This window comes from Pollicipes pollicipes, unplaced genomic scaffold, assembly GCF_011947565.3.
Source record: "Pollicipes pollicipes isolate AB1234 unplaced genomic scaffold, Ppol_2.1 Scaffold_3447;HRSCAF=4054_pilon_pilon_pilon, whole genome shotgun sequence".
Taxonomy (NCBI): Eukaryota; Metazoa; Arthropoda; class Thecostraca; order Pollicipedomorpha; family Pollicipedidae; genus Pollicipes; species Pollicipes pollicipes.
Genome location: NW_023596297.1, coordinates 7,606,018 through 7,629,682, shown reverse-complemented (window position 1 = coordinate 7,629,682; position 23,665 = coordinate 7,606,018). Strand labels below are relative to the sequence as shown.

The following is a 23,665-nucleotide window of genomic DNA, read 5'->3' as shown; positions in this document are numbered from 1 at the left end:
CCAAGACATTACTAATTTAGCATCGTAGCATTTTGTCAGTACCGAAAAGGTTTCGTTGGCAAGGAAGGGAACGGTGGCAAGGACTCACCATACCTTGGAATAAGTCATTCCGTTGAAAAATGACACAATGCTATGTTTTCTTGGCACCTCAATTACGAGAGCATTGCTGCGTCGTTAGGTTACCAAGATCACGTGAGACGGGGTCGCGCACGACTTTATATATCCATCTTCTCCTGTAAACAAATGAGCGAAATCGAGCATAGGCAGAAATCAGGATCTAAAAACTTGTCCGCACGTTACGGTAGATAAATAACACCTGGAGGCGCCGCAACGATACCTGTTGTGATGGACTTGGCGTAGTTCAAAATAACACCTGGAGGCGCCGCGACGATACCTGTTGTGATGGACTTGGCGTAGTTCAAATTCAATTCTTCTGACACATTCTCTCTCTCTCTCTCTCTCTCTCTCTCTCTCTCTCTCTCTCTCTCTCTCTCTCTCTCTCTCTCTCTCTCTCTCTCTCTCTCTCTCTCTCTCTCTCTCTCTCTCTCTCTCTCTCTCTCTCTCTCTCTCTCTCTCTCTCTCTCTCTCTCTCTCTCTCTCTCTCTCTCTCTCTCTCTCTCTCTCTCTCTCTCTCTCTCTCTCTCTCTCTCTCTCTCTCTCTCTCTCTCTCTCTCTCTCTCTCTCTCTCTCTCTCTCTCTCTCTCTCTCTCTCTCCTCTCTCTCTCTCTCTCCTCTCTCTCTCTCTCTCTCTCTCCTCTCTCTTCTCTCTCTCTCTCTCCTCTCTCTCTCTCTCTCTCTCTCTCTCTCTCTCTCTCTCTCTCTCTCTCTCTCTCTCTCTATCTCTCTCTCTCTCTCTCTCTCTCTCTCTCTCTCTCTCTCTCTCTCTCTTCTCTCTCTCTCTCTCCCCTCTATCTCTCCCCTCTCTCTCTCCCCCCTTCTCTCCCTTTCTCCCTCTCTCTCTCTCTCCCTCTCTCTCTCTCTCCTGAGAATCCCGACCTACCGCCGACTACCGACCGAACGCCAAAGGCTACGCATGCACCAGAGCTCTAATTTTCGCCTTTCCCCTTCAATTGCGTTCGGTCGTACATCTTGAATGGAACAATAGGCTCCGGGTGTCCCGGAGGAGACGTAAATGCCACCAGAAGCCATAAGTCTTGTTCTTAGCCGAGCACGTGAGATTCAGACCTAATTTTATTATCCCCCAGCAGCGTTATGGGCTCGTCTAAAGCCTGACGAAAATGCCGCACGGTGCCAATGCTCTCCGGCCCGGTGAGTCGTCTTTGTGACTGGAGTGACAATTCTGCACCAGGCGGTACATTTTACATTCGTTTCGAAACCTATACACCAGAAATACTTAGTTCACAGTCAAGAGTACAAAGAACAATGCAAACGCTCGCAATTTCTTCAATCTAAGTGATATGCAATCTAAGTGGTATGATATGCATATATGCGATATGGTTAGAATGGATGGGCATGATGAGAAATGTTCATTTGACGGCACTGATTTCAATATTGCATGCATTTCAGGCAGCCAGCACTTTTTCGGTCGTCAGCAAATAACCGCGCCTATTATCCTGCAAAGTTATCACATTCGGCTGCATGAATGTGGACGATGCAAGTGTTTAAGTACGATGCCATCAATGACGTAACGTAAACTTGCACGGCATGTGTTCTTTATGCATGCTAAGTTTAACCGCCATCACTGTTTTCAGCATGGCCGAGTCTGAGTCACTTAGTCTATTGTAGATACGTTCATGAAAGTGCATACTTCGTCATGGGTCCAGTTGCTCGAGAAGGAGGTTATGATGTTAACGTTTGCATTGGAATATGGAAAGATATTGATGCTATGTTGATTTTGGGCGCAAAATGACCAGTGCAGTCGTCGCACCCGAAAACACCCATGAACAACAACAAATTTTGATTATTGTATGGCATTCGCCTGGAAATTGCCATCGAGCATTGCGTCCAAAATCCCATCTCATCCCTTAACGCTAGAGAGAACAGAGAGCTTTACCCTGCTCTGGGCTTCTTGATGGAGATTTGTATACGTGTTTTGTTCTGATGCATTTCAGCTCGCCATATTTAAATCACACATATGCCTATTTTTCCCAGCTGTAGCTATCTCATATAAATTCTTCCTGCTTACGCAAAGCCGCTTCCAAATTTTTGCAGCCCCTCCAGCCAATTTGTTTGCTTGCCCTACCTTGTCTTCTCCTTTCTTAGAGTGCGACGACCAGCATCATTGCGACCACTGTGTCTGATGTCCAGATACGCTCTGTCTGTAGACCAGGACACGCTACTGGCTGTTTATAATATCATATCTCTTGACGACCTGATGCGCCGCCTCGGCGCGAGGCGAGCAGCAGCGCTGCTGAGTGACAGGGATTTGGCCGCCGCTGCTGAGTGACAGGGACTTGGCCGCCGCTGCTGAGTAACAGGGATTTGACCGCCGCTGCTGAGTGACAGGGATTTGGCCGCCGCTGCTGAGTGACAGGGATTTGGACGCCGCTGCTGAGTGACAGGGAGTCGGCCGCCGCTGCTGAGTGACAGGGATTCGGCCCCCGCTGCTGAGTGACAGGGATTTGGCCGCCGCAGCTGAGTGACAGGGATTCGGCCGCCGCTGCTGAGTGACAGGGATTTGGCCGCCGCAGCTGAGTGACAGGGATTCGGCCGCCGCTGCGACCGCCGGCCTCGACACGCGGCGAAGCGCGGCGGCGACAGCTGGCGACTTCAGTACTCTGAGGGTAGCCGTTGCCGAGGTCTGCCGCTGCCGCGGGGCCGCAAGCGGTGCTACTTGGCGGCCTCCTGATGAGCAAGCTGCCTGTCGCTGATGCTGCATGTTTCCAAAGAGGTTTGGCGTGTGGCTGGCTCCAGCTGTTCGTCCGCTTCTAACTTCACCTGTTCAGGAGTTTTATCTGCACACGCATGCATCCGCTTCGCCAGCTCGTGTCCTGTGAAGCCACAGCTACCGGGCTTTGTCAAACTACCACGCAGCTTTTAACGAATGCAGTCAATCATGAACATAAATAACGTGCTATTTCTTTGTTTACACTGATGTTTGGTGGAGCCGGTAAAAAATATTTGCCATAAGGGCACTTGCACATCTCTGTCACTAGCTCGCTTCTACACAGTCCTTTCATTTTAGTCAACAACGGGGCGGCTCCTGACACCAAACCAACTCGCTAATGTGACTGGAACAACCGACGTGCGCGTAGACCGTCTCGAGGGCTTATTCAGAGCTGAATATACTTGGGACCAACTATTTCAAATGTTCTTCGCATCTGCAGCGTGTTTGATGAATGCTTCTTCACCAGGAAACGCGGGAAGCACAGACAGTCGGCAGGGCCGCGCCATCTGAAATAACCTCACCAAATGTCCTTGCAGGTGCTAGTCACATTTTCCTGGCGTCGTAACCCGCTGTATCTTTCCTCTGACAATGCTTCGGGTCTGCCATATTTTGTTTATGGAGACGTTTCAGGCGCCGGGGCGTCATCATTTCGGGTTAATCTGCTGTTATGATCTTGAATTTGGGCTTTACGGGACAATGCTTTTACTGCCTACGTGATGACGACGCACCTTTCAGTCGCTTTATATGATTGCAGGCAATCTAATGAGTAGCATAAATGGGCGCTTAGACGTCTTATCGTGTCTCGTGGAGTCACGGGTGCGCTGCTTACCATAACCAGCGTCAGCAAAACCGGCCCACGGCCATCCTTGAGACGCGCCAGGTGGCCGGTTGGATACCCGTCGCACCGGTGGAGGTCAATTTGACCCGCTAAGATCTCAGAAACTAAGGGAGCTAGAGACACCAGATTTACAGGGTGTGTTGGCCTTTACGTGAACGCGCTTGAGTTAAAATTTTATAGTCCTAGGTTGTGACCTTTGAGTCAAACAAGGTAATGGAGGTCAAACACAAGGTAGGTGTCCGAAATGCCGGCGGAACTTAGATACCTGTTCCAAGCAAAATGTCTCAGGCTCATTTAAAGTTAATGACCTTGTTTGATTTTTTCAAGGTCATGGTGACCAAAATCATACTGATCACTATCACAACTACTGATCACAGAATTATACTAAAGACTGCGTTGAGTTCTGCATTTGAATAAGTGACAAATATTGCGCTAGACAATATGTTCCTGAAACCGAAATGTTGACGTGGGTCATTTTTAGGTCCGTGTCTTATTCTGACCCCTAAAGAGCTCATGAAAGGCATAAAACGCGGTTTCTGTTATTAATAAATTCGAAATGACCACCAAAAGTTATCCCATACAACAAGCCCCAGAGTAATAAAACACGTTTGTATTGACCTTAATCTGATCTTCATACCTGACCCTAGGCCAATGGAATTTATTCATTTAATTGCTGTATTGCCTGAGAAAGAACCTCAGAGATGTGTGGCTTTCTCTAACAACCCGTTGTTGCATAAAATCGATCGATTATCTAAAAATTGACTTTGCTGAGTCCATGGCTAAGCTTTGACCTGGCGTTGGTCCACGATCTTGCAAGGTGCGTCTAAATTGTTTATGCCTAATGATCCGCTATTCAATTTCCTACAGCCATGCAAAGCTTGGTACGGCTACGCCATGCCGTTTGGCTAGCATTCCGAAATAACCTCCAGGGGAGGGGGAAGATTGACCACCACCGAAGCGCGTGTTTATCGGAAAGATATCTGCCACGGTGCTGCCACTCAGCCGTTTTCAATACGTGACATACCGTGCATGCGGGTAAGAATTTGTATCTTTGTTCTGTCTAACCACTTCTCCCTTGACGGGAACCCACATACGTCAGGGCAGCCATGCGCACCCCCATCACAGCATCTATGAAAGAAGCACATCTTCTAAGCGTAGACATACCGGACCGGTGAGAACCCGACCGCAAAATCGATCATGGCATCTTGGACCCGCACCCCTTCATAGATCGCACCCATAGATGGTCCAAGATCTACACTTGGCAATTGCTGTTGCTATTTGGCGTATTGCTGCTGGTAAGCTGTTTTGCCTAGCTTCTCACTTCCTTAGCTGAGGGCATTGCATAAAATTGACTTACTACTTTTTTGCGTTTACACAGGCAAATGCCATCGGCACCCCTGCGGTCCCCCGGTGGTCGCCTCAGATACCTCGGGGCCTAAGGCACGCCACTCGCGAGAACCCGGGGTTTGAGGCACGCTACTCGCGAGAACCCGGGGCCCGAGTCACGCCACTCGCGAGAACCGGGGTCTGAGTCACGCTACTCGCAGAGCCCAGGGTCTGTGGCACGCCACTCGCGAGAACCCGGGGTCTGAGGCACGCCACTCGCGAGAACCTGGGGTCTGAGGCACGCCACTCGCGAGAACCCGGGGTCTGAGACACGCTACTCGCGAGAACCCGGGATCTGAGACACGCTACTCGCGAGAACCCGTAGTCTGAGGCACGCCACTCGCGAGAACCCGGGGTCTAAGTCACGCTACTCGCGAGAACCCGTAGTCTGAGGCACGCCACTCGCGAGAACCCGGGGTCTGAGACACGCTACTCGCGAGAACCCGTAGTCTGAGGCACGCCACTCGCGAGAACCCGGGGTCTGAGACACGCTACTCGCGAGAACCCGTAGTCTGAGGCACGCCACTCGCGAGAACCCGGGGTCTGAGGCACGCCACTCGCGAGAACCCGGGGTCTGAGACACGCTACTCATAAGAGCTCGTGGTCTGAGGCACGCTACTCGCGAGAACCCGTAGTCTGAGGCACGCTACTCGCGAGAACCCGGGGTCCGAGACACGCTACTTGTAAGAGCTCGTGGTCTGAGGCACGCCACTCGCGAAACCACTGGGTCTGAGACACACCACTCGCTTGGCCACCTCGCGCACACAGCCGTGAGCCACCTGTGCCCCTTCACGCGGACAGGAGGCGGCGGCGCCCACGGCGTTCTGTCGGGTCACGCGACCCGACACCGGTCGACCATGTCGAACGGATGCCTGCCGGCCGGTGCGGTAACCCCATCAGGCCGTGGGGAGAGAACTCGCCGGATGGACGCTCGCCGCCCGCCGCCCAGTCTCGGCCGACGACGTCCGGTTGGGCGCAGTGAGAAGCGAGGTCGGATTCCGGAGCGGTGCCCGCTGCTGATTCAGAGCGCGTGGCGGCGGACTCTGACACTGGAGCGGTGCCCTGCTGGCGCAAAGCGCATGGTGGCGTACTCTGACACCGGAGCGGTGCCCGCTGCTGGCGCAGAGCGCGTGGCGGCGGACTCTGACACCGGAGCAGTGCCTGCTGCTGGCGCAGAGCGCTCGCGCGGCGGACTCTGACACCGGAGCAGTACCTGCTGCTGGCGCAGAGCGCTCGCGCGGCGGACTCCGACACCGGAGCAGTGCCTGCTGCTGGCGCAGAGCGCTCGCGCGGCGGACTCTGACACCGGAGCGGTGCCTGCTGCTGGCGCAGAGCGCTCGCGCGGCGGACTCTGACACCGGAGCAGTGCCTGCTGCTGGCGCAGAGCGCTCGCGCGGCGGACTCTGACACCGGAGCGGTGCCCGCTGCTGGCGCAGAGCGCGTGGCGGCGGACTCCGACACCGGAGCAGTGCCTGCTGCTGGCGCAGAGCGCTCGCGCAGCGGACTCTGACACCGGAGCAGTGCCTGCTGCTGGCGCAGAGCGCTCGCGCGGCGGACTCTGACACCGGAGCAGTGCCTGCTGCTGGCGCAGAGCGCTCGCGCGGCGGACTCTGACACCGGAGCGGTGCCCGCTGCTGGCGCAGAGCGCGTGGCGGCGGACTCTGACACCGGAGCAGTGCCTGCTGCTGGCGCAGAGCGCTCGCGCGGCGGACTCTGACACCGGAGCAGTGCCTGCTGCTGGCGCAGAGCGCTCGCGCGGCGGACTCCGACACCGGAGCAGTGCCTGCTGCTGGCGCAGAGCGCTCGCGCGGCGGACTCCGACACCGGAGCAGTGCCTGCTGCTGGCGCAGAGCGCTCGCGCGGCGGACTCCGAGTCAGCCACCGTCTGAGCTTTCTGAGACCCTGCACAGAGCCGGTTCAGAGGAAGGCTCGGCTCGGGGAAGTAACCCGCCGCCTACACGGCGCTGCGGTCAAAGGCTTGGCGATACGATTGCCCTCTCCGATTGGCCAGGGGCGGCTTAGCTCCCCGCCACGCCCGTCAGTCACGTGCCGCGTGCCACACCGTCAATACCACAGCCTTGAATGAGGGTTTTGTTTTGTAACTGATTAAGCTTCCGAAGTCAAGAGCGAAAGAGCATCATGCGAAACAGGAATGCCTTTAACGCACGGTGATATGGAATCCAGAGTGCAGCCTCCATAGCGGAGCAGGTGGCTGAACGACGGGTCAGCCCTAGGGCGCGTCACAGGCTTGGGATCCATCCGCGGGCCGGATTGAACCGGATCGCGCAGGTAGGCTTCGTGGTATACGACTCAGACACATATTCCACCAACAAATTTATGAAGAGCAGATCATATTGACAAACTGATACGAATGAGTGGCGCTCAGGTATGCTGGTACCGAAAAAAACCAGAGCCCCCATTCCTCGCCATTGGGGACTTAACGACGCACTCCGCTACTGAGGCTACGTGGCGTTGCCTGCCTTTCAGCCTGGCAGGGGCGGGGGAGAGGGGCGGGCACCTCGGAAAGTCGGGTCCCATCCCTTTGATTCTCCATACGTGCAGTAGTTAACGCAGACGCGTCAACCACTTAACTATCGGGACCCCTATACTCAAGGAGCTCTCATTTCTTCCAAGGTAACTAAAATGTCTAAAAACTTTCAAACCTATGCCATAAATATGATGGCATATTGTACATGGTAATGAATCTAAATGAATCCAGGATGAATCTACATGAAAAGGATGAATCTACAAACAAACATAATTTAACTATCATGCCCTCTGATCTTGCCAGCAATCTCATTTAACGTCAGCGGGTGACAATGCCGAATGGTTCGGATTTGGTTGGATATCTGGAAAAAGGGTATTGACCGACGGGTTGGATCTGGACTAGCCCGACTGGATCGGACTGAATCCTGAATTTTAATCCGCGAAGTGCTCTAGTCTACTCCCACTTCACTCTGAAACGCGCGACAAGCCTCTCGGTCGTCCGGTTCTCTTACGTTTCTCCGCCGCTAACCAGACATGCTAGAATCAGGCATGACAAAAACTTTCTTCACTTCTACAATGAACAAAATCGGGACGCCAAAACGGAGCCTTTCCACTTTTTTCTGCCGGCTTTGTTCTGAGCCCTTTCTTCCGCTGAAGCATTGTCGTCTAAAACATTCCCGTAACTGTCCTCATTACTACGTGACACTTGCCTTCGATGTGGCCCATGTAAAAGCCAGAGCGTTGCTCGGTTATGTCGGCACGCAAGTCATCCAATCCCTTCTAGTCGCACACCACATATGTACGTGGGTAAACACAAAGCCTGAGACAGCGCAGGGCTGAGTTGTTGATTAAGAGGTATGTTTTAGCCTGGTATTACCGATACCAATCCTTCGCCGTGGACCTTATAACTCTTCAGTGGGAGCTCGCTGCTAAAGATCATCGGTTTGCGTCACGTTTTGATAGATAATCATACCGCCAAGAGAACCTCTAGACGCAACATCCCCATTTGTTCCCGTCCTGTGCCGAGTCTCTTCCATACCTTATTCATATGGCCTGGAGGAAAATATGATTAGCAGACGCTTGTGATGGTGGCTAGACCCCGGTTACCTTCGCAATCAATGATGCATCTTACTCGCCGAGAAATCCTCAAGGGGTGGGGGATTGTGCATGAGGCAATGGTGGCCGGCGGTTGTTTTCCCGCAGATGGTGCCTCAGCTTTCGTAACGCTATAGTCCATTGGTACTGAGTGATTGTCAGTCGCTGGGTTAAGCCATCACACAGGTGTTTATGGGAAATGCCTCCCGTTCTTAGCGGGGAATTCGATAGCTTAGGTGGGATTCGAACCAAACCTTCGAGCCCATCGTGGCTGTAGCCAGCTCTGAGACGAGCCTTGAGTCAGTATACCACTATACGACCGAACCGGTACTATAGTAACTGCGTGCAAGACTACTGGAAAGGAATACACATATTTTTGCGATTATCCTGTTACCCTTACAACTCTTTCTTGTGAGGGTGGCACGTTTAGCACCACCACTTACTAAATACACCCACAACAGTAACATACTGACAGCAAGAACGCTCACACAATAAACCAACCATCCCGTGTGCGACATGAAAGTTCAACGGCAGAGCATATCTGAAACGATGCTCAGCGAGCACCAAACACAGCCAAGCACCAGGCGTGAGCACACTACACACGCGCTCACGCACTCCATCACGGCGCATCGCATGCCCGGAGTCGCACGCTGGACGTATAACACTACGCGTGACACGATGCATAAATACGGCATGGGATTGCGCGAGGATTATTCGGTCGTTCGCTTATAATGCAGCCACTGATTCATTGCTTGTGTGACCACCAATGTCAGAACAAGTAAGTAACTGTGCGGGCTAGGACCGCATTTGCTATGCGATCTAACACCCGACCAGCTTGCCGCATGATCCGGATTCGCCGGATTGCTTGAAGTATCGAGCGCCGAGTATTGCGTCATCGTTGATATAGCTATTTCCGAACGTCTTTCAGACTAAGGTCCGGCCGGAATGGAAGATTTTATCTGGTCCATCCGAAAGTTGGCAAGATAGCTGAATGCAATCTGTTCGTTACAACCCTGAAGACAGCATATCCATCCTAACGCAATGCGTGCTGTCACAGTGGTCCCTTTCCAACAGATCCGAAGGAGGAAATCTACAACAAACCTTTAAAACAAGCCAATCCAGATCATGTCGGCCGCCTCTCGCCGCGTCATTGCAACCCTCAACAAGCCACTCTACAGGGCGCCGGCGCCGGCCCGTGCGGCCCTGTTCGCGGCGCGAGCACTGCCAGCGCCCCCCGCCCGTCTGCCCGTGCACCGCTCCCAGAGCCCTCCCCGGCCGGGTCGGCCGCACCTGCCCGCACTTGCAATTAATTGAGCAGCCAGTGGAGCGCCAAGGCCGGTGATTGGCAGTAACAGGGCGGCCCGGCGGCCGGCCGGCTGCGTTAACTGAACCGCTCGGCCCGGCCGCAGCGCCGCCGGCCGGCCGGCACAGATTGGTCGCCATGCGTCGGCGCTGAATGATTAATGTGTTTGATGATGCCCGGCCGGCCGGCTGAATGGGCGTGTTTGAACATGCCGGCAGCCACTCGCAGTTAATGACGGACCGCCTTTATCTGGCTGGAAATGCAAACAGGGCGCCGGCGCGCGGCCCCTGTGTACCGAGATGTTAGCCGGCGGCGAGACGTCCCTCTCAGGCAGGCGCTGAGAGCTAGAATAGCTGCCGACGTCGGCGACACAGACGCTGGTGCAAATGACATCTGCGGTTAGCTATTGTGTCCGTTGAGTTTTTGTAACTAAAGCGCCGTATGAATTGCTGCTTCTGTCAACGATGGATCGCGAGAGCGAGAGCAATGCAGTTTAGGCGCAATTAACTGGTGACATCCTCTGGCGCCAAACAGCTGTTTACATGCAGCCCTGTGTCGCCGCCGAACAGCCGGTCGGTGTCTCCGCGACCTCGACCGGGCGTGGGTCGCTCCCGGGCTGCTCCGACGGGTGTGGAACGCGCCGGGGACCGGCCGCCTCTGCTCCGGCTGCGGGGCGGAGCGGCGCGGCGGCAGCGGAGGCGCTGCTGAGCCGGGACGACGGGCGTGGGACGCGTCGGGAACCGGCCGCCTCTACTCCGGCTGCGGGATGGGGGCCCCTCCGACCAGGCGTGGGAAGCGCCGGGGACCGGCCTCCTCTGCTCCGGCTGCAGGGTGGGGGCTCCTCCGACCAGGCGTGGGACGCGTCGGGGACCGGCCGCCTCTACTCCGGCTGCGGGTGGGGGCCCCTCCGACCAGGCGTGGGACGCGCCGGGGACCGGCCGCCTCTACTCCGGCTGCAGGGTGGGGGCCCCTCCGACCAGGCGTGGGACGCGTCGGGGACCGGCCGCCTCTACTCCGGCTGCGGGGTGGGGGCCCCTCCGACCAGGCGTGGGACGCGCCGGGGACCGGCCGCCTCTGCTCCGGCTGCGGGGTGGGGGCCCCTCCGACCAGGCGTGGGACGCGTCGGGGACCGGCCGCCTCTACTCCGGCTGCGGGGTGGGGCCCCTCCGACCAGGCGTGGGACGCGCCGGGGACCGGCCGCCTCTGCTCCGGCTGCAGGGTGGGGGCCCCTCCGACCAGGCGTGGGACGCGTCGGGGACCGGCCGCCTCTGCTCTGGCTGCGGGGTGGAGCGGCGCTCTGCAGTGGCGCTGCCGGGCCGGGACGACGGTGGCCGCCGGCCGCCCGTCCGGCGAGCCGCGACAACAATGCGCCGGCCGGCCTCCGAACAAACAGCCGCCGGCTATTTACTGACTGAAATCAATAGCGGCGGCCGGCCGGCAGCCGCCGGTTGCATGCACTCTTGCGGAGCGCGCCGCGGCGCGTGACCGGATGTGCCGCTCGACGCCGCCGTTCAGCGAGATAGCCGACAATGGCCCGGAGTGGGCTGTTGTGCGGCCGTTTTGATTTGACGGTGACCCGGCGTGACGGCCGTGAGGGGGCGGAGGGGGGAGGGGGGAGGGGGGGGGGGCGGCGGGGGCGCAGCTTAACTCGGGTGCGCTTGCGGGTGGGAGAGAGTTGTCGGCGCTGACGCAGCTGGGCTCGGCTGGTGAAGCGATTGATTTCTGTTCCGGTCGATTGGACGCGATTATCGTATTGTGCGACTATTTCTACCGGCCGGTTGGAAAAGGGTTAAACGCTTGGTCCAAAGCAGCTTCGGGTCGCTGGGGAATATAATGCGTTGCTCGCTGTCTTACTAGATTGCTCGGTCTGGTTGAAAGGCACAGGCCAGCACCCGGTGCTTACAACGCGTAGTAGCCATTGATTAACCGACCACCGTGTTTGCTGTCCGAACATTGCCAGTCCTAAAACGGCCCGTGTGCTCCAGTGCTGACCACGTTGGCGGGGCACTCACTTCAAATGCGGTCGTTTTGGCTGCTCACTTGGCCTTTGTTACTCGTCTGTTAAGCTAAATTAGTCCGTGTTGGCTGGTTCACTGGCGGTCATCTGAATCGTCGCAACTAAATCCCACGCAGTCAAGATGATTCGACTGTCAGATAGGAGATCAGCGGCATGGAGGCTGGATTTATGTCTTGACTGGACATTTTTGGAGGTCATTGACTGCAATTAGCTAATTAACCCGTATCAATAAGCTGTCTTTTCGCTTAAAACGTAAGGCAACAAATACGCTTGACGGTGTTCATCAGCTGGATATCTTCAAATTATGTTGGTCCGCATATGCCAGCGCATCCACCTTTGCATGAGCCGCTCCATGAAGACGGGTGCCTCACGGCAGTTCGCTGGCCCACCGGTCGTCATTTAGTGGCGTCGTCCTTCCGGCGCGGGGTCCGGCGCGTGCCGACGCCGCCAGTTACCGGGCGCCGTTCCGCCGTGTTGTCCTTCCGGACAGGGGCTCGCCGAACGCCAACCGGAAGCTACCAGTCGGCACCTTAATGCCCATTGACGCCTGTTGACGGCCGAAAAATAACGGCGCTGGTGCTGCGCTCGGCGCGCGGCTGGCGGGCACGATGGGCCGAATGCCCAGAGCGAGAGCCACAACGGACGGCAGACGGCTGCGCTGCCCGGGCGGACGTGATGCCGATCAGCCTCGGGTCAGACGGGGGTTCGCAATGCTTAACCCCTGCTGTGGCGCGAGCGGACAACCCCAGTCTGCACTGTCGGTGAAATGCACGTGTGGCTCACGACATCGCCGTGCCCGCCCCCGCGTCTGCCTGCCCCGGCTTCGACTGGCTGGCAGTCGCTGGCCGCCGGCCGGCGCTGTCTCCGTTCCCAGCCTCTCCCCTGCGCCGCCGCCAGCTGTCTGCTGTTCATTTTTCGCCGATTACGTCGTCGTTTTGTGGCGCCGCGCTCGCCTCTGTCGCACATTGTGCCGGCGGGAGCGGACCCCATCCGAGCGCTACACGGAGTGGCCATTAGCAGACGCCCCGCCGGCCCGCGCCCGATACGCCGATACACTTTGTAATCACGTATAATTGAATGTTTGCTTTTCATAGGATCTATACGGGGGAGGGCGGACGCTACGGTTTTTGCCGGCCCCACGGGACCGTCGAAATGGGAAATTCGGTAAAGCTGTACGCGCGCCGCCCGGCGGCCGAGCGTCGTTGCCGGCGGCGGCGAGGCCGGCTGCGCTGGTGCTCTGATGGGGACTGCAGGCTGGTGCGCGGAGCCGGTGGTGCCGGACGCGCCAGATTGGTGCTGAGGTGCAGCGAGCGATGCTGGTTGGTGACGGGGCGTATTTGGCTTGGGTCAGGATTTAGCAAAGACGGGAATAGAACAACACGCTATCGAGGCTCTCAATGGTGACAATGCCTGTTGGAGCAGACGCGAGGAAGAATAGGGTCAATCCGATGCCAACTTGTCTGGTTGGCGAAGCGGCAGCTGGTTATAGTAGGCTTTATGGCGGTGCTTAGTGGATGATGTTTACACAGAACCCTTCTCGCAATTACCGGCCCCGATCTGACAATGCCTGCCGTACCATGTCGAGCAGGGCACATCCCGGCGCGAAGAGTCGTCCCCTGATCACCATCACTTGTCATACAGGCCGGCGGAATTACCGAAATAATCGCATTTATCAGCGAGGACCGGGAGCCATGGGACCCGCGCAAATCCCAAGTGTGGGGCGTATCAAAGCCAAACCAACTATACAAATTACACACCGAACTAATGGAGATTTATGTCAGTACAATATCATCTGCGAAACGCGATTATGTACCGAGTCAATACAAGCCCTATCTCCAGCGGGAGGCGCGCACAAAGAGTGAACTAAAACACGGCTGTGATTCATACGCGTCGGCCGTCGCCGCGCCGCCGCCGCGCGCCTTTCGCCGGCCAGCAGCGCGGCATAAAATAATTAGTCCTCTTGTGACGCGGCCCATCAGATACCGCCAATCGCCCCTGCAATCTGCCGACTACCGGCCGGGCGTCGCCATGGATCGGCGAGGCCGGCGCATGCGCAGGGCGCGCCGTCGGCCGGCCAGGTGGCCTGGCGGTGGCCGCCCGCTGCCGGCCATAAACAGAGCCCCAGTTCCGGCGGCGGCACCCACCTGCCCGCCCAATCAGCGCCTGTACAGGTGCCTCGGCCGCCGTCGCTGCTGCAGCTCGCAGTCGCGCGCGAGCGCGTGGGATTGTCCGCCGGCGCCGCGGGGCACCGCTGACGACAGCGGCGCGGGGTGACGAGCTGGGCGGCCGAGCGGGCCGCCGCCGCCGGCCGGCCGCGCGTGCAGTGTGAGGCGTGACGGCGCGTGGACAGTCCGCGAGCGGCGCCATGTACAGCCCCAGTGACAAGATGATGGGCATGAAGCCGCTGCCGCAGGCACCGTGCTTCCCGGGCCGGTACTCGCCGCCGGCCACCTACAGACCCGTCGACCCCATGCGACGCTGCGTCAACTCGACGGTAGGTCAGCAGAGGTCAACAGAGGCAACAGAAGGGGCCGGAATGGGCTCGCTCTGATGTCCCGTGCCATTCACCTTTGATCCTCGGTGCCGATTATAAAACAATGGCATGGCCGCGGTATGGCCCGACTTCTCAGTATTTTCTCCTTGTGACGTCGTTGAATGAGATCGTTTATATTCGAATGCATCGGATAAAACTTGAACCGGAATTATTTCCCAGCTCCGCACTAGCTTTACACTGAGCAGCCCAACTCGGCGCCACTCTGCATGCTGGCCAACTGGGAGCCGAGGCTGGGCCTCTGCTCGCGTGACGTCTGAGCCGGGCCTGGGACGCACCGCCGCTGTTCCGGTTACTTGACCCCGCTGTTCCGGTTACTTGGGCCCGCTGTTCAGCAAATTAAGCCTGCGTGGTACCTTAGGGGGGAAGTCCTCAGATCCAAAGCAATGACTAGCAAGCACCATTTGACTGGCCGTCTACGCGCCGATGCAATTAACGTGGCTTGCCGCGAGTACCTGGCCGCCTGAGCTCACCATCTGGAGGATTTGAAAACGCTCAGCACACTATATGTTATTGTACCGTGTTGTATTGACTGGCCGGTGTGTGCACGCGTTTCGGTGATTATCAATACCCGGCTGCAGCCGTACTGATGGCGTGGCGATGGATGGAGGGAGGATTGGGAGCGTAGGGACGCGAGGAAGGGTGAAAGGGATGGCGGTAAACGTTAGTAGACGTTGACGGACTGAGTTGGGAGATCTTATTTTGACGAAAATCGACCTTCATGATGCCAGGGGGTACTGGCTAAATTAGTCCTTACCATTACCTCGTGGTATACTGAATGCCGATTATGTCAGAATAAGATATCCCAACCAACAATACAGAACACCAGGAGTTCAAGACCTTTCCTGCTTTCATCACTCAAGATAGTGTCAAGTGTATGCGGCCAGGACCTCGTGAGGCCCAGGAACCAGGACCACTTTGTCACTAAGAATCAAGGGCAAAGGTCACACGGCTAGGGAGGGTAGCACGGTTAGAAATGCAATAGATCAGGGCGGTTACACTAACTTTGTTTGGCTGTCTTCGTGCCGCTGCCGTCCTTTCGCTACCTTCCTAGAGGGACGGTCAGAAACGAATGCTAAACTGATGCTGATCAAGGATAGATGGAGATAAATTGACGGAGAGACGAAACATTTCTCGGACGAGGATATCAGATGACGCACTGAGCTTTCTCAGGGCTATGGCACCCTCACATATATCATATACTCATGGTTCAGGTCTGGAGCGCAACTCTCTGACCCGATACGCCGACATCTTTGTCTGGGCCCAAGCGCACGGACTACGTGCTGTGCCATGAGTCAAACATGCCAAGCTTTCGCGACCCAGGAGTTTCAGAGAAGTTTACCACACTTGTTTTTAGATATGACATATGTCACCAGAACTGCATTTGTTCAAATTACCGATGTGGTTCTACATATGTCATGCAATGAAAAGTAACCCTGGCAAACATGGCCTACAAATATAGGAAAGGCAAGGTGAGAAATTCGTTCGCACTTGACAGAGTGGGAACTAACATAAATAGATTGACATAATGTTGTAATGATTGACATGTCCGTCCCGGTAGCTCAGTTGGTTAGAGCGCCTGCCTTCCGATCCACCCACCCGTGGCGGGGTGGGTTCGAGTCGCTTTAGGGCGCTCGCTATTTGCCCTTGACAGGTATGGCCTGCGGCCGGTGGCAGCGGTCGAGCTAAAGGTCAGTTGACGTCAGAGGGCAGGACGGACCGTGCCGAGCATTGCGGCACGTTAAGCTTTCGCCACAAAATTCTGCCGTTGACATGGAATTGCGCGATCGGATGGTAGGGGTCAGGGCTCACACAACAAGCACTGCTTAGCGTGAGCTCTGATCCCTGAGATCCATCCATTCAAAGGGTTCGGATCAAATCTTTAAAAAAAATAGTTTCATTTGGCTGAAAAATTTAACTTGCGACATGGCTAGGTAGCAATGATCTGCACTCTGCAGATTTTACAATAAACACATAAAAAACGAGTACTGTGAAAAACAGCAACCGAAGTTATGCTCTCTAGACACAAGCAGTGTTTTTACCTCAATATGAGCACCGCGAATCACCATTCAGAATACAGGTGTTCGTTTTCTTAGAAGTCGCTGACGTGTGTTTTATTACCCACGATGACATCAATCCTTCGTTATTGTTTCACCCACAGCCGTCTATTCTTTTTATTTTCACTTTCTTTTTTAATTCAGATGATAGTTGCTTAGGTGCCTTTATCTGACAGGGCAATTCGCACCATTGACAAAATAAAACGCAGAAAACTTAACATTATGAGATCGAATGTAAGTGTCCTTTTTCCTTTTTACAGACCTTCGACATCTTTCCCTGTAAAAGACAGAAACCTCAAACAAGCCAAAAGCTCGAAATAACCATGTCCAAAGCTGCGGTGAATGGCACGGATATGCATCACTATTGATCGCTTTACATGCAAAATGAGGTGAGACATGTATGCATCGTTTATGCTCAACTTAAATGCAAAGCTTACCTGTGAAGTTACTTACCGTCAAGCTTTCAGGATGCATAACGAACGTTGAAATGAGTTCGCACGGCTACAGGGCTTTGGATTTTGAAATGGACTCCGATACGCGCAAACTTATATGATGCTATGCTAATCAAAGGCGATCAGTTCTGTTTCATGGACTGCTTCATCAATGTCTGTTTTCCTGGTTGTGACAGTGCCTCGAACCCAGTCAGACTGTGTCTTGTTTTCGTGGCGAGTTAAATAAATTATGTCGATGAATCTCTCCACTGCCATATGAAAAGAGAAAAAATTCAAATGAGACAGCACTGAGGCCGGGATTTCTCCCATCCAAATCCAGAGTAGGCGGTCGCAAAGACAAATAAGTTTAAATACACTATCTGACACACCTTCTTTTGAGGCCCATCATATATTTTAAGCGGACACTGGAACATGTTGCACAACTACTATTAGCGTACCGTGCTAGAAACTAAGCTTGCATTAAATATATAAACCACATCACATAGATCTAGATCTAGAAACAAAGATCCCAGATCTAAAAGCATGGATCCATTGTTATTTTGTAAAACACCTGTGGCGCTTGGTGCCGAATTATTTTGACATTTATTGCTTGGCAGTGGCTTAAACAAGGGTTACAGGGTAAGCCAAGAATAATCGTGTTTAACGTGTGCCTATTTACTTCTTTGAGCCCGGGTGTCCATTTCAAAAATGTAGTACGCATGTAACGTTTTTTTTTGGCCGCTCAGAAAATTATAAGCTTCAATTTATATGCATCATGGGTAAAACGGGCGTCGGCATTAAAGCCACGATTTTCCGACAAACTCTCTGATCTATAAACTGCTAATCCCTGTGCGTCTGGTTTGCCATATTTGATGCCTCCAACAGCTATATTTTCGGTGCTGAAGCGTGTATGCGCCGGCTGAGCCCTCATCGCAATGCCGATGTGGCGGACTTCCCCGACTCCAGTTCTGCGGCTCCGGGCGTTCGATAACGTGGGTTAGCCAAGCACTGGCGGGGCGAGCGGTCACTGCGATATGCCTAATGTCTGTATTTCATTGACGCCAAGGAGTCATTTGTGTGAGATTACATCGGACATCGCGGCAATGGCGTATTGAGCTGACTTTCATTAACAAGAGGGGGAAGATGGAGAATATACGAATTTTCCGAACCTTGATAAAGACGTACTCAAGCACACCACCCCAAATCGCTCGAATGCACCTGTCAACCGTCACGCAGAATATTAATCACGCGTACCTGCGTCCATTGTGGCTGTGAATTTGAACCTAATTATTGGCCATCCAGCGGTATTGCTTGATCATAAAATTCTGAAAGCACCGTGTCATTTGGGTGTTAGTTTAACCGTCCACTTCGGCGCATGCTGTGTCTGTTTGTGCGCGTATGCCTCTCCCACCACATTTGTTCGCACGCGGCTCCTCTGCCACATTTGCGCTGCCCCGGTTCATTGGTTTTCAATGGGCCTGACAGGACCACAAGCTCACAGTCACAGCCGATAGCACCGTGGCAGGAGGCCAGCTGTGTCCTCCTCCGCAGAGGAGCCGGTGTGGTCACCCTGGGTGACATCAGGCCCATGCCTTGCCGCCTCAGACAGTCTAAGGCTGGCTAGAGTGGATTTTGACCAGACCTGTAGCCAGGTGGGTGCACTGGGTGCCCGTGCACCTCTGGAACCTGGGGTGCGCCCCAACCTCGTCTCGTGCGACTCTGGCATTTGAGGCATAATGGTTTCGCAGAAAATTACTGTAACCCCTGTTTGCGTTGCGATCCGCAACAATTTGTACAGCGTAGCAATTTGTTTGCTATAATTGCCGCATTCCGGGGAAAAAATGGGTCACGTTTCCAGCACACGTTTGCCTTTTTGTTGGGACAATGGCGCACACTCCGGAAGCTTGGTATGACTACGACCTGATCTTGACCCTGAATGCTCCAATAAGTTGTGTCGCAATGCCGCTATCCTCTGAGCGTCTTTGGGGTGAAATTATGTAACCCACTTTAGACGGTTTGACCCTGTGCGAAACAGGGAGGAGTGCTTTTACGCGACGAATAGTTTCGGGTCTCAAGTCTGCGTAGGTCAATATATATATATATATATATATATATATATATATATATATATATATATATATATATATATATAGATGTGTGTGTGTGTGTGTGTGTGTGTGTGTGTGTGTGTGTGTGTGTGTGTGTGTGTGTGTGTGTGTGTGTGTGTGTGTGTGTGTGTGTGTGTGTGTGCGTGTGTGTATGGATCTCTTCTAGCTTTTAAGATCTGATAAAAGCACTTTAAATTACACTATAACGGACATATTCATGGTTTGCGCATGTGAGCGTGTGCCCGTCCGCATGCGCCTCCTCATTTGTATCTATGAGGTTTGTTTTTTCCTGTCAGTATTGGTTCGTCTTACGTTGCAACGACGCCGTATCGTCGTGATCTGGAGCTGTTTTCGATCCGCGGTATACATCTATCTCCAAATTTCAATATTTTATTTTCCTCATGTTGAATCGGTGGGAAACGAAATTATGGTGATATTTCACGTTGTTTGAAAAAGTCGACTGTCCAGACAATTCGTGTTGCTGGAAATTCCGTGAACCTGCATTGAGGCTTTGCAAACTCGCAGTTACGGGTTTCATTAGCCTGTAGAAAACGTGACGGCCGGACTGAGCCTGGCATTTCAAATTAAAAATGTTCTCATAGTGCAAGCGAAATACTGTCCGCCCGCGGCCTCGTTCATAATGAAAATAACAGGAATACTTTGGGAAAAAGCTGAGCCGGCTCCATTTTCAAAAACGTTGATGACAAGAAAGACGGCACTGCGAGGAAGGTTCCGGTCTTCACTGCATCAGAACAATGACTGTACCTAGTGCAGAAATTTAAGTGCAAAATATTATCGGCTTCCAGGCAGGATCTTTTACGAGATGCCAGCTCTGGGTGATACACGTGGCATGGCATGCCATCCGTAAATATGCCGAGTGGAATTTAGACATCCGGTGAACCCTGATGGATCACGCAGGAGAGAAACTTACTGCTAGTGCTGAAAAGGCATGGCATACAACCCCAAACACCTCTGAACCTCATAAGACAGCCCCGGAAGCAACAAGCTTGCTTCGTCTGCTTGGTGGCCGGTTTAGAACCGGATGATTTCGCATCCTCCAGACCACACTGTGCTCTTTTCAGCCTGCATGAATGTGCTTTTACTGACTTGGCGAGTGAGTCAATTGCTTGGGGAGAGTGTGTGTGTAGGGGGGGGGGGGGGGTCTAGCTGACCGACCGCGGGACGCGACTTGCTTTCATGTTGTTTTATGTTCAGTGGTTTTGTGTGCCGTTAGAATGCAGAGCCGGGCATTTTTAGCTGTCTTTAGGCTACGGCTAGCAAAATGCGATACGGATCAGTATCATTCCGTTGGGGAAGCTGTACGAAGGGGAAGCCACCGTTACTGAGATAAATTTTTTTGCTAGACCAGCTGAACACGATTGGAGCCATCTGTGCTGTGTCGATGCGACAACTTGTTTGGTGAGCGGTGTCCATGAAAACGTCCTGGTCCGACTCACTGCTTTTGTAGACGCCTGGGCACTGCTGCTTGTCAGCACACGTGGACCGGAATATGTTCTCATAGGCGGCGTGACGCGTCGTTGGGCGCCTGCAGACAGCCGTTTCAATATCGTCGCTGGCTCAGTGACATCGCCCATACGCTTCCTGGTGTGGAGAGCTGACCGGCGTCCCAAGGCAAATATGCAAACCAATTGAAGTGTTCGTTTCCAGGGCAACCGCACCTCATGAAAATCCGAGTCATGTCGCTAGCAGCATTAGGAGCCGCGTTTGGACCACTCCACCTCTGTCGCCATGCGTGTCTCTGCCAATTACTCCATGTCAGTCAATCGCACTAATGTAACGATCACAGCTCATGCATAATTCCCCGCCATTCGAACCTGGACCCAATGGTTAAACGGGCTTTGAGTATCTATTAACCCGGAAGTTTGAATAATCTTCCAGTATAAATCACTCCATCTGTCAACACTTCGAGCCTCGCCGCGAAGGCACGATATTTTCGCCTATGGCGAAGAGCGACTCAATTTGTTGGGGGTTTTCACGGAAGTCGGGCAGCGTGCACTCGGTTTCTTGTTTAAGTGTACTCGGAGTGTCGGTTACGAGGTCCACGCCGCTTTAGGAACATTAAGAACCATTAAAACTGCAGCAGGCTCATGGTGAACGCAACGCTGCTTTGCAAGCCATTACGGCCACTTTCTTCCAATGTGCTTTCAACTCCAATGTTGTGTGGTATACGGGTAATGGTAGGCTTTTAGATACAAAATACATTTAAGCTGGCGTTGTTCCAAGCAGCAAGAAGACGGCACATAACTGTCGCACATTGCTTCAGTTATAGGCATGGTATGGTCAGTAATTAAAATTGTCCTCATGTCGGATGGCGGATCGAACATTGCAAACGCATATGTGGCCAACGTGGATGGTCAGGACTAAGTCGCTGGATTGCAAGGCCGGAGTGCACTTATGACTTGAGAACCACGCATCGACTTCCCTTTTGAAAAGGCGTTTGGATTAGGAATTGGTTATCCAGGTTTTAAGCAGCGGTGCAGCCAGGGGACTGATTTTCCCATAAGGTCCGGATATTTTCGTTTTTCACCATAGATGACTAGCCACAGACCGTCAAGATTAGTGTGATGCGTACCCACCGAGCTCCACCTCTCCCTCCTACGTTTAGAAGTCCTGACTGTGCCCCTGGTTTTAAGGTTTACAGTTTTGTCCAGTCCGTATTACGAACAATCTTTTGTAACAAAAGTATGCCTTCTTTGTATGTTTTATGAACATGGTGTATCCTGAAACAACTACAAATATGTTTTTCGTGACTGGATGACCAGAGCACTTTTTACGGCCTACGAGAACCTGACCGGAAATTCAGAGAAACTAAAACACTTCATTATTTCGCATTTAGCCTCTCATTTTCAACGCTTGATTTCATAATTTCTTATTCCATCGTTCACTGTCCATTGCATTCACTCACAAGCGTTCTACAGCAGTGACCAGGATATGGCTGCTGCCTTTAGAGTATAACTCCTGTGACCATGAATACAATGGTAAACATCGGCGCCTGCTGGTGAGTGGATGGCCGAGAGGTTTCCTCGATGAGCCTGGCAGTCCAGTTGTGACAGCGTAACAAAGACCCAGTCCGTAGCTAGTTCTCACAGCTCGCACCGGTGCGCACGGCAAACTGAGATGTTGAATAACGGTGCGGAACCTCTCAGATCTGAGAAATGACCTCCCGCCCGAGGAACATCTCGTGTTAAAACGGTTCGCTGACTCCATGGCTGTCTCGGCATAACTTCTAGTCTTCTGTTTGTCCCTGGGGCACCAAATATAGCCCTGTAAAAATGATTTGTTTTATTGAAGAGACGCCGCAGCGATTCCGCGTATTTTGTTGAACATCAGAACCATTCATGGTGTACGGTAAGATCAACCTGGTGTGTGGCTTTGACCGCTCACACAAGACTGGTGACCGACCGGCTGCTGGTAATGGGCTCTTGATTTACTCATATCTATAGCTGGCCATGACACTGCAGTGGCAGCAATGCCACGGACCATATCGCGAACGTCGCGCTGCTTATGTGCAACGTTTACTGAACACGCTAAACAAAACAAAAAACTGTACGGAAGCTGTGAAGTGTGAAGGAAATTCTGTAAACCGTGAGGTTTTGAATCATTGGTCTAGTGTTCAGCTCTAAACTTAGCTTTGATCACAATGACCCGTGAGCGACTGGTGACAAGGCTGATTTCGACCTGATGCAGCAATCCAGCAATAATTGTGGTTATCACTGTTGTGATGAATGTAGAGTTATCGCTTTGAGGCTACTACATAAAGCCATTACAAACTAGCTTCCTAAAGTTATGTGTTCAAACATATTCCCCACATCCCTTCTTACTACGCATTCTGGAAGAAAATGTCGGCATTAAGAAACATTATTAAATAATTCAATGGACCTTTTACATGCCCAAGCTTTCTGCAGTTGATTGCAATGCTGGCTCATGTTTTCTCGGGCTATATTTCCCCAGAAATGGAGCTTTTCCTGGCCCATCGAATTCTGATAAATGCTAATCGAAGACTGAAACGTCGTTGATCCAAACAGTTGACCACCAAAGGTCACATCAATGGTGGTCTTCGAACGGCACCTAACCTCTGACAAAGCAGAGCATCTACCTTAGCCAATATAGTCCACTAAGTCATAAATGTTTCACCGCTATCTGAGCTAGGAGTATTCGTTCCCTATTACAGTCGCCTGATGCCAGGATGTTTGGATTCTTAAAAAAATAAGTCAGCCACCGCTCCCCCAACTCACCCCCCCCCCCTTCCCAGCAAGACTGCCGTTCCCCAAGGGTCGGTGTTTTGCCGCTTACTATCGATTGTTTATTAAAGCGTCCCTACTTTCTTCACGACATTGTAAGTATGCATCACAGGGAGACATGCAGGAGACGTGACAGTGCTGCTTTTTGTTTATACTCATAAATACACGCCTGATGAGAGGGGTCGGCAAGGCCCCAAAGTCAGTTAATGGTGTAATCAAAATCAACTATAATGAAATAGCTCATTAACTGGCAGTTAAATGCGAGCGGTCTATAAAGATGTA

At 53.3% G+C, this 23,665-nt stretch overlaps 1 protein-coding gene across 2 annotated transcripts in view; it reads left to right on the top strand.

Moving 5' to 3' along the window:
• Nucleotides 1-14,281: 14,281 nt before the first annotated feature.
• Nucleotides 14,282-23,665, top strand: part of LOC119092075 (inhibitory POU protein) — a 35,331-nt gene continuing 25,947 nt past the window's right edge. For both annotated transcript variants that reach the window (XM_037215041.1, XM_037215040.1), the window contains exon 1: nucleotides 14,282-14,468. In XM_037215041.1, the coding sequence (XP_037070936.1) occupies nucleotides 14,340-14,468 (129 nt within the window). In that variant the 5' untranslated portion in view covers nucleotides 14,282-14,339. The remainder of the gene's footprint in view (nucleotides 14,469-23,665) is intronic.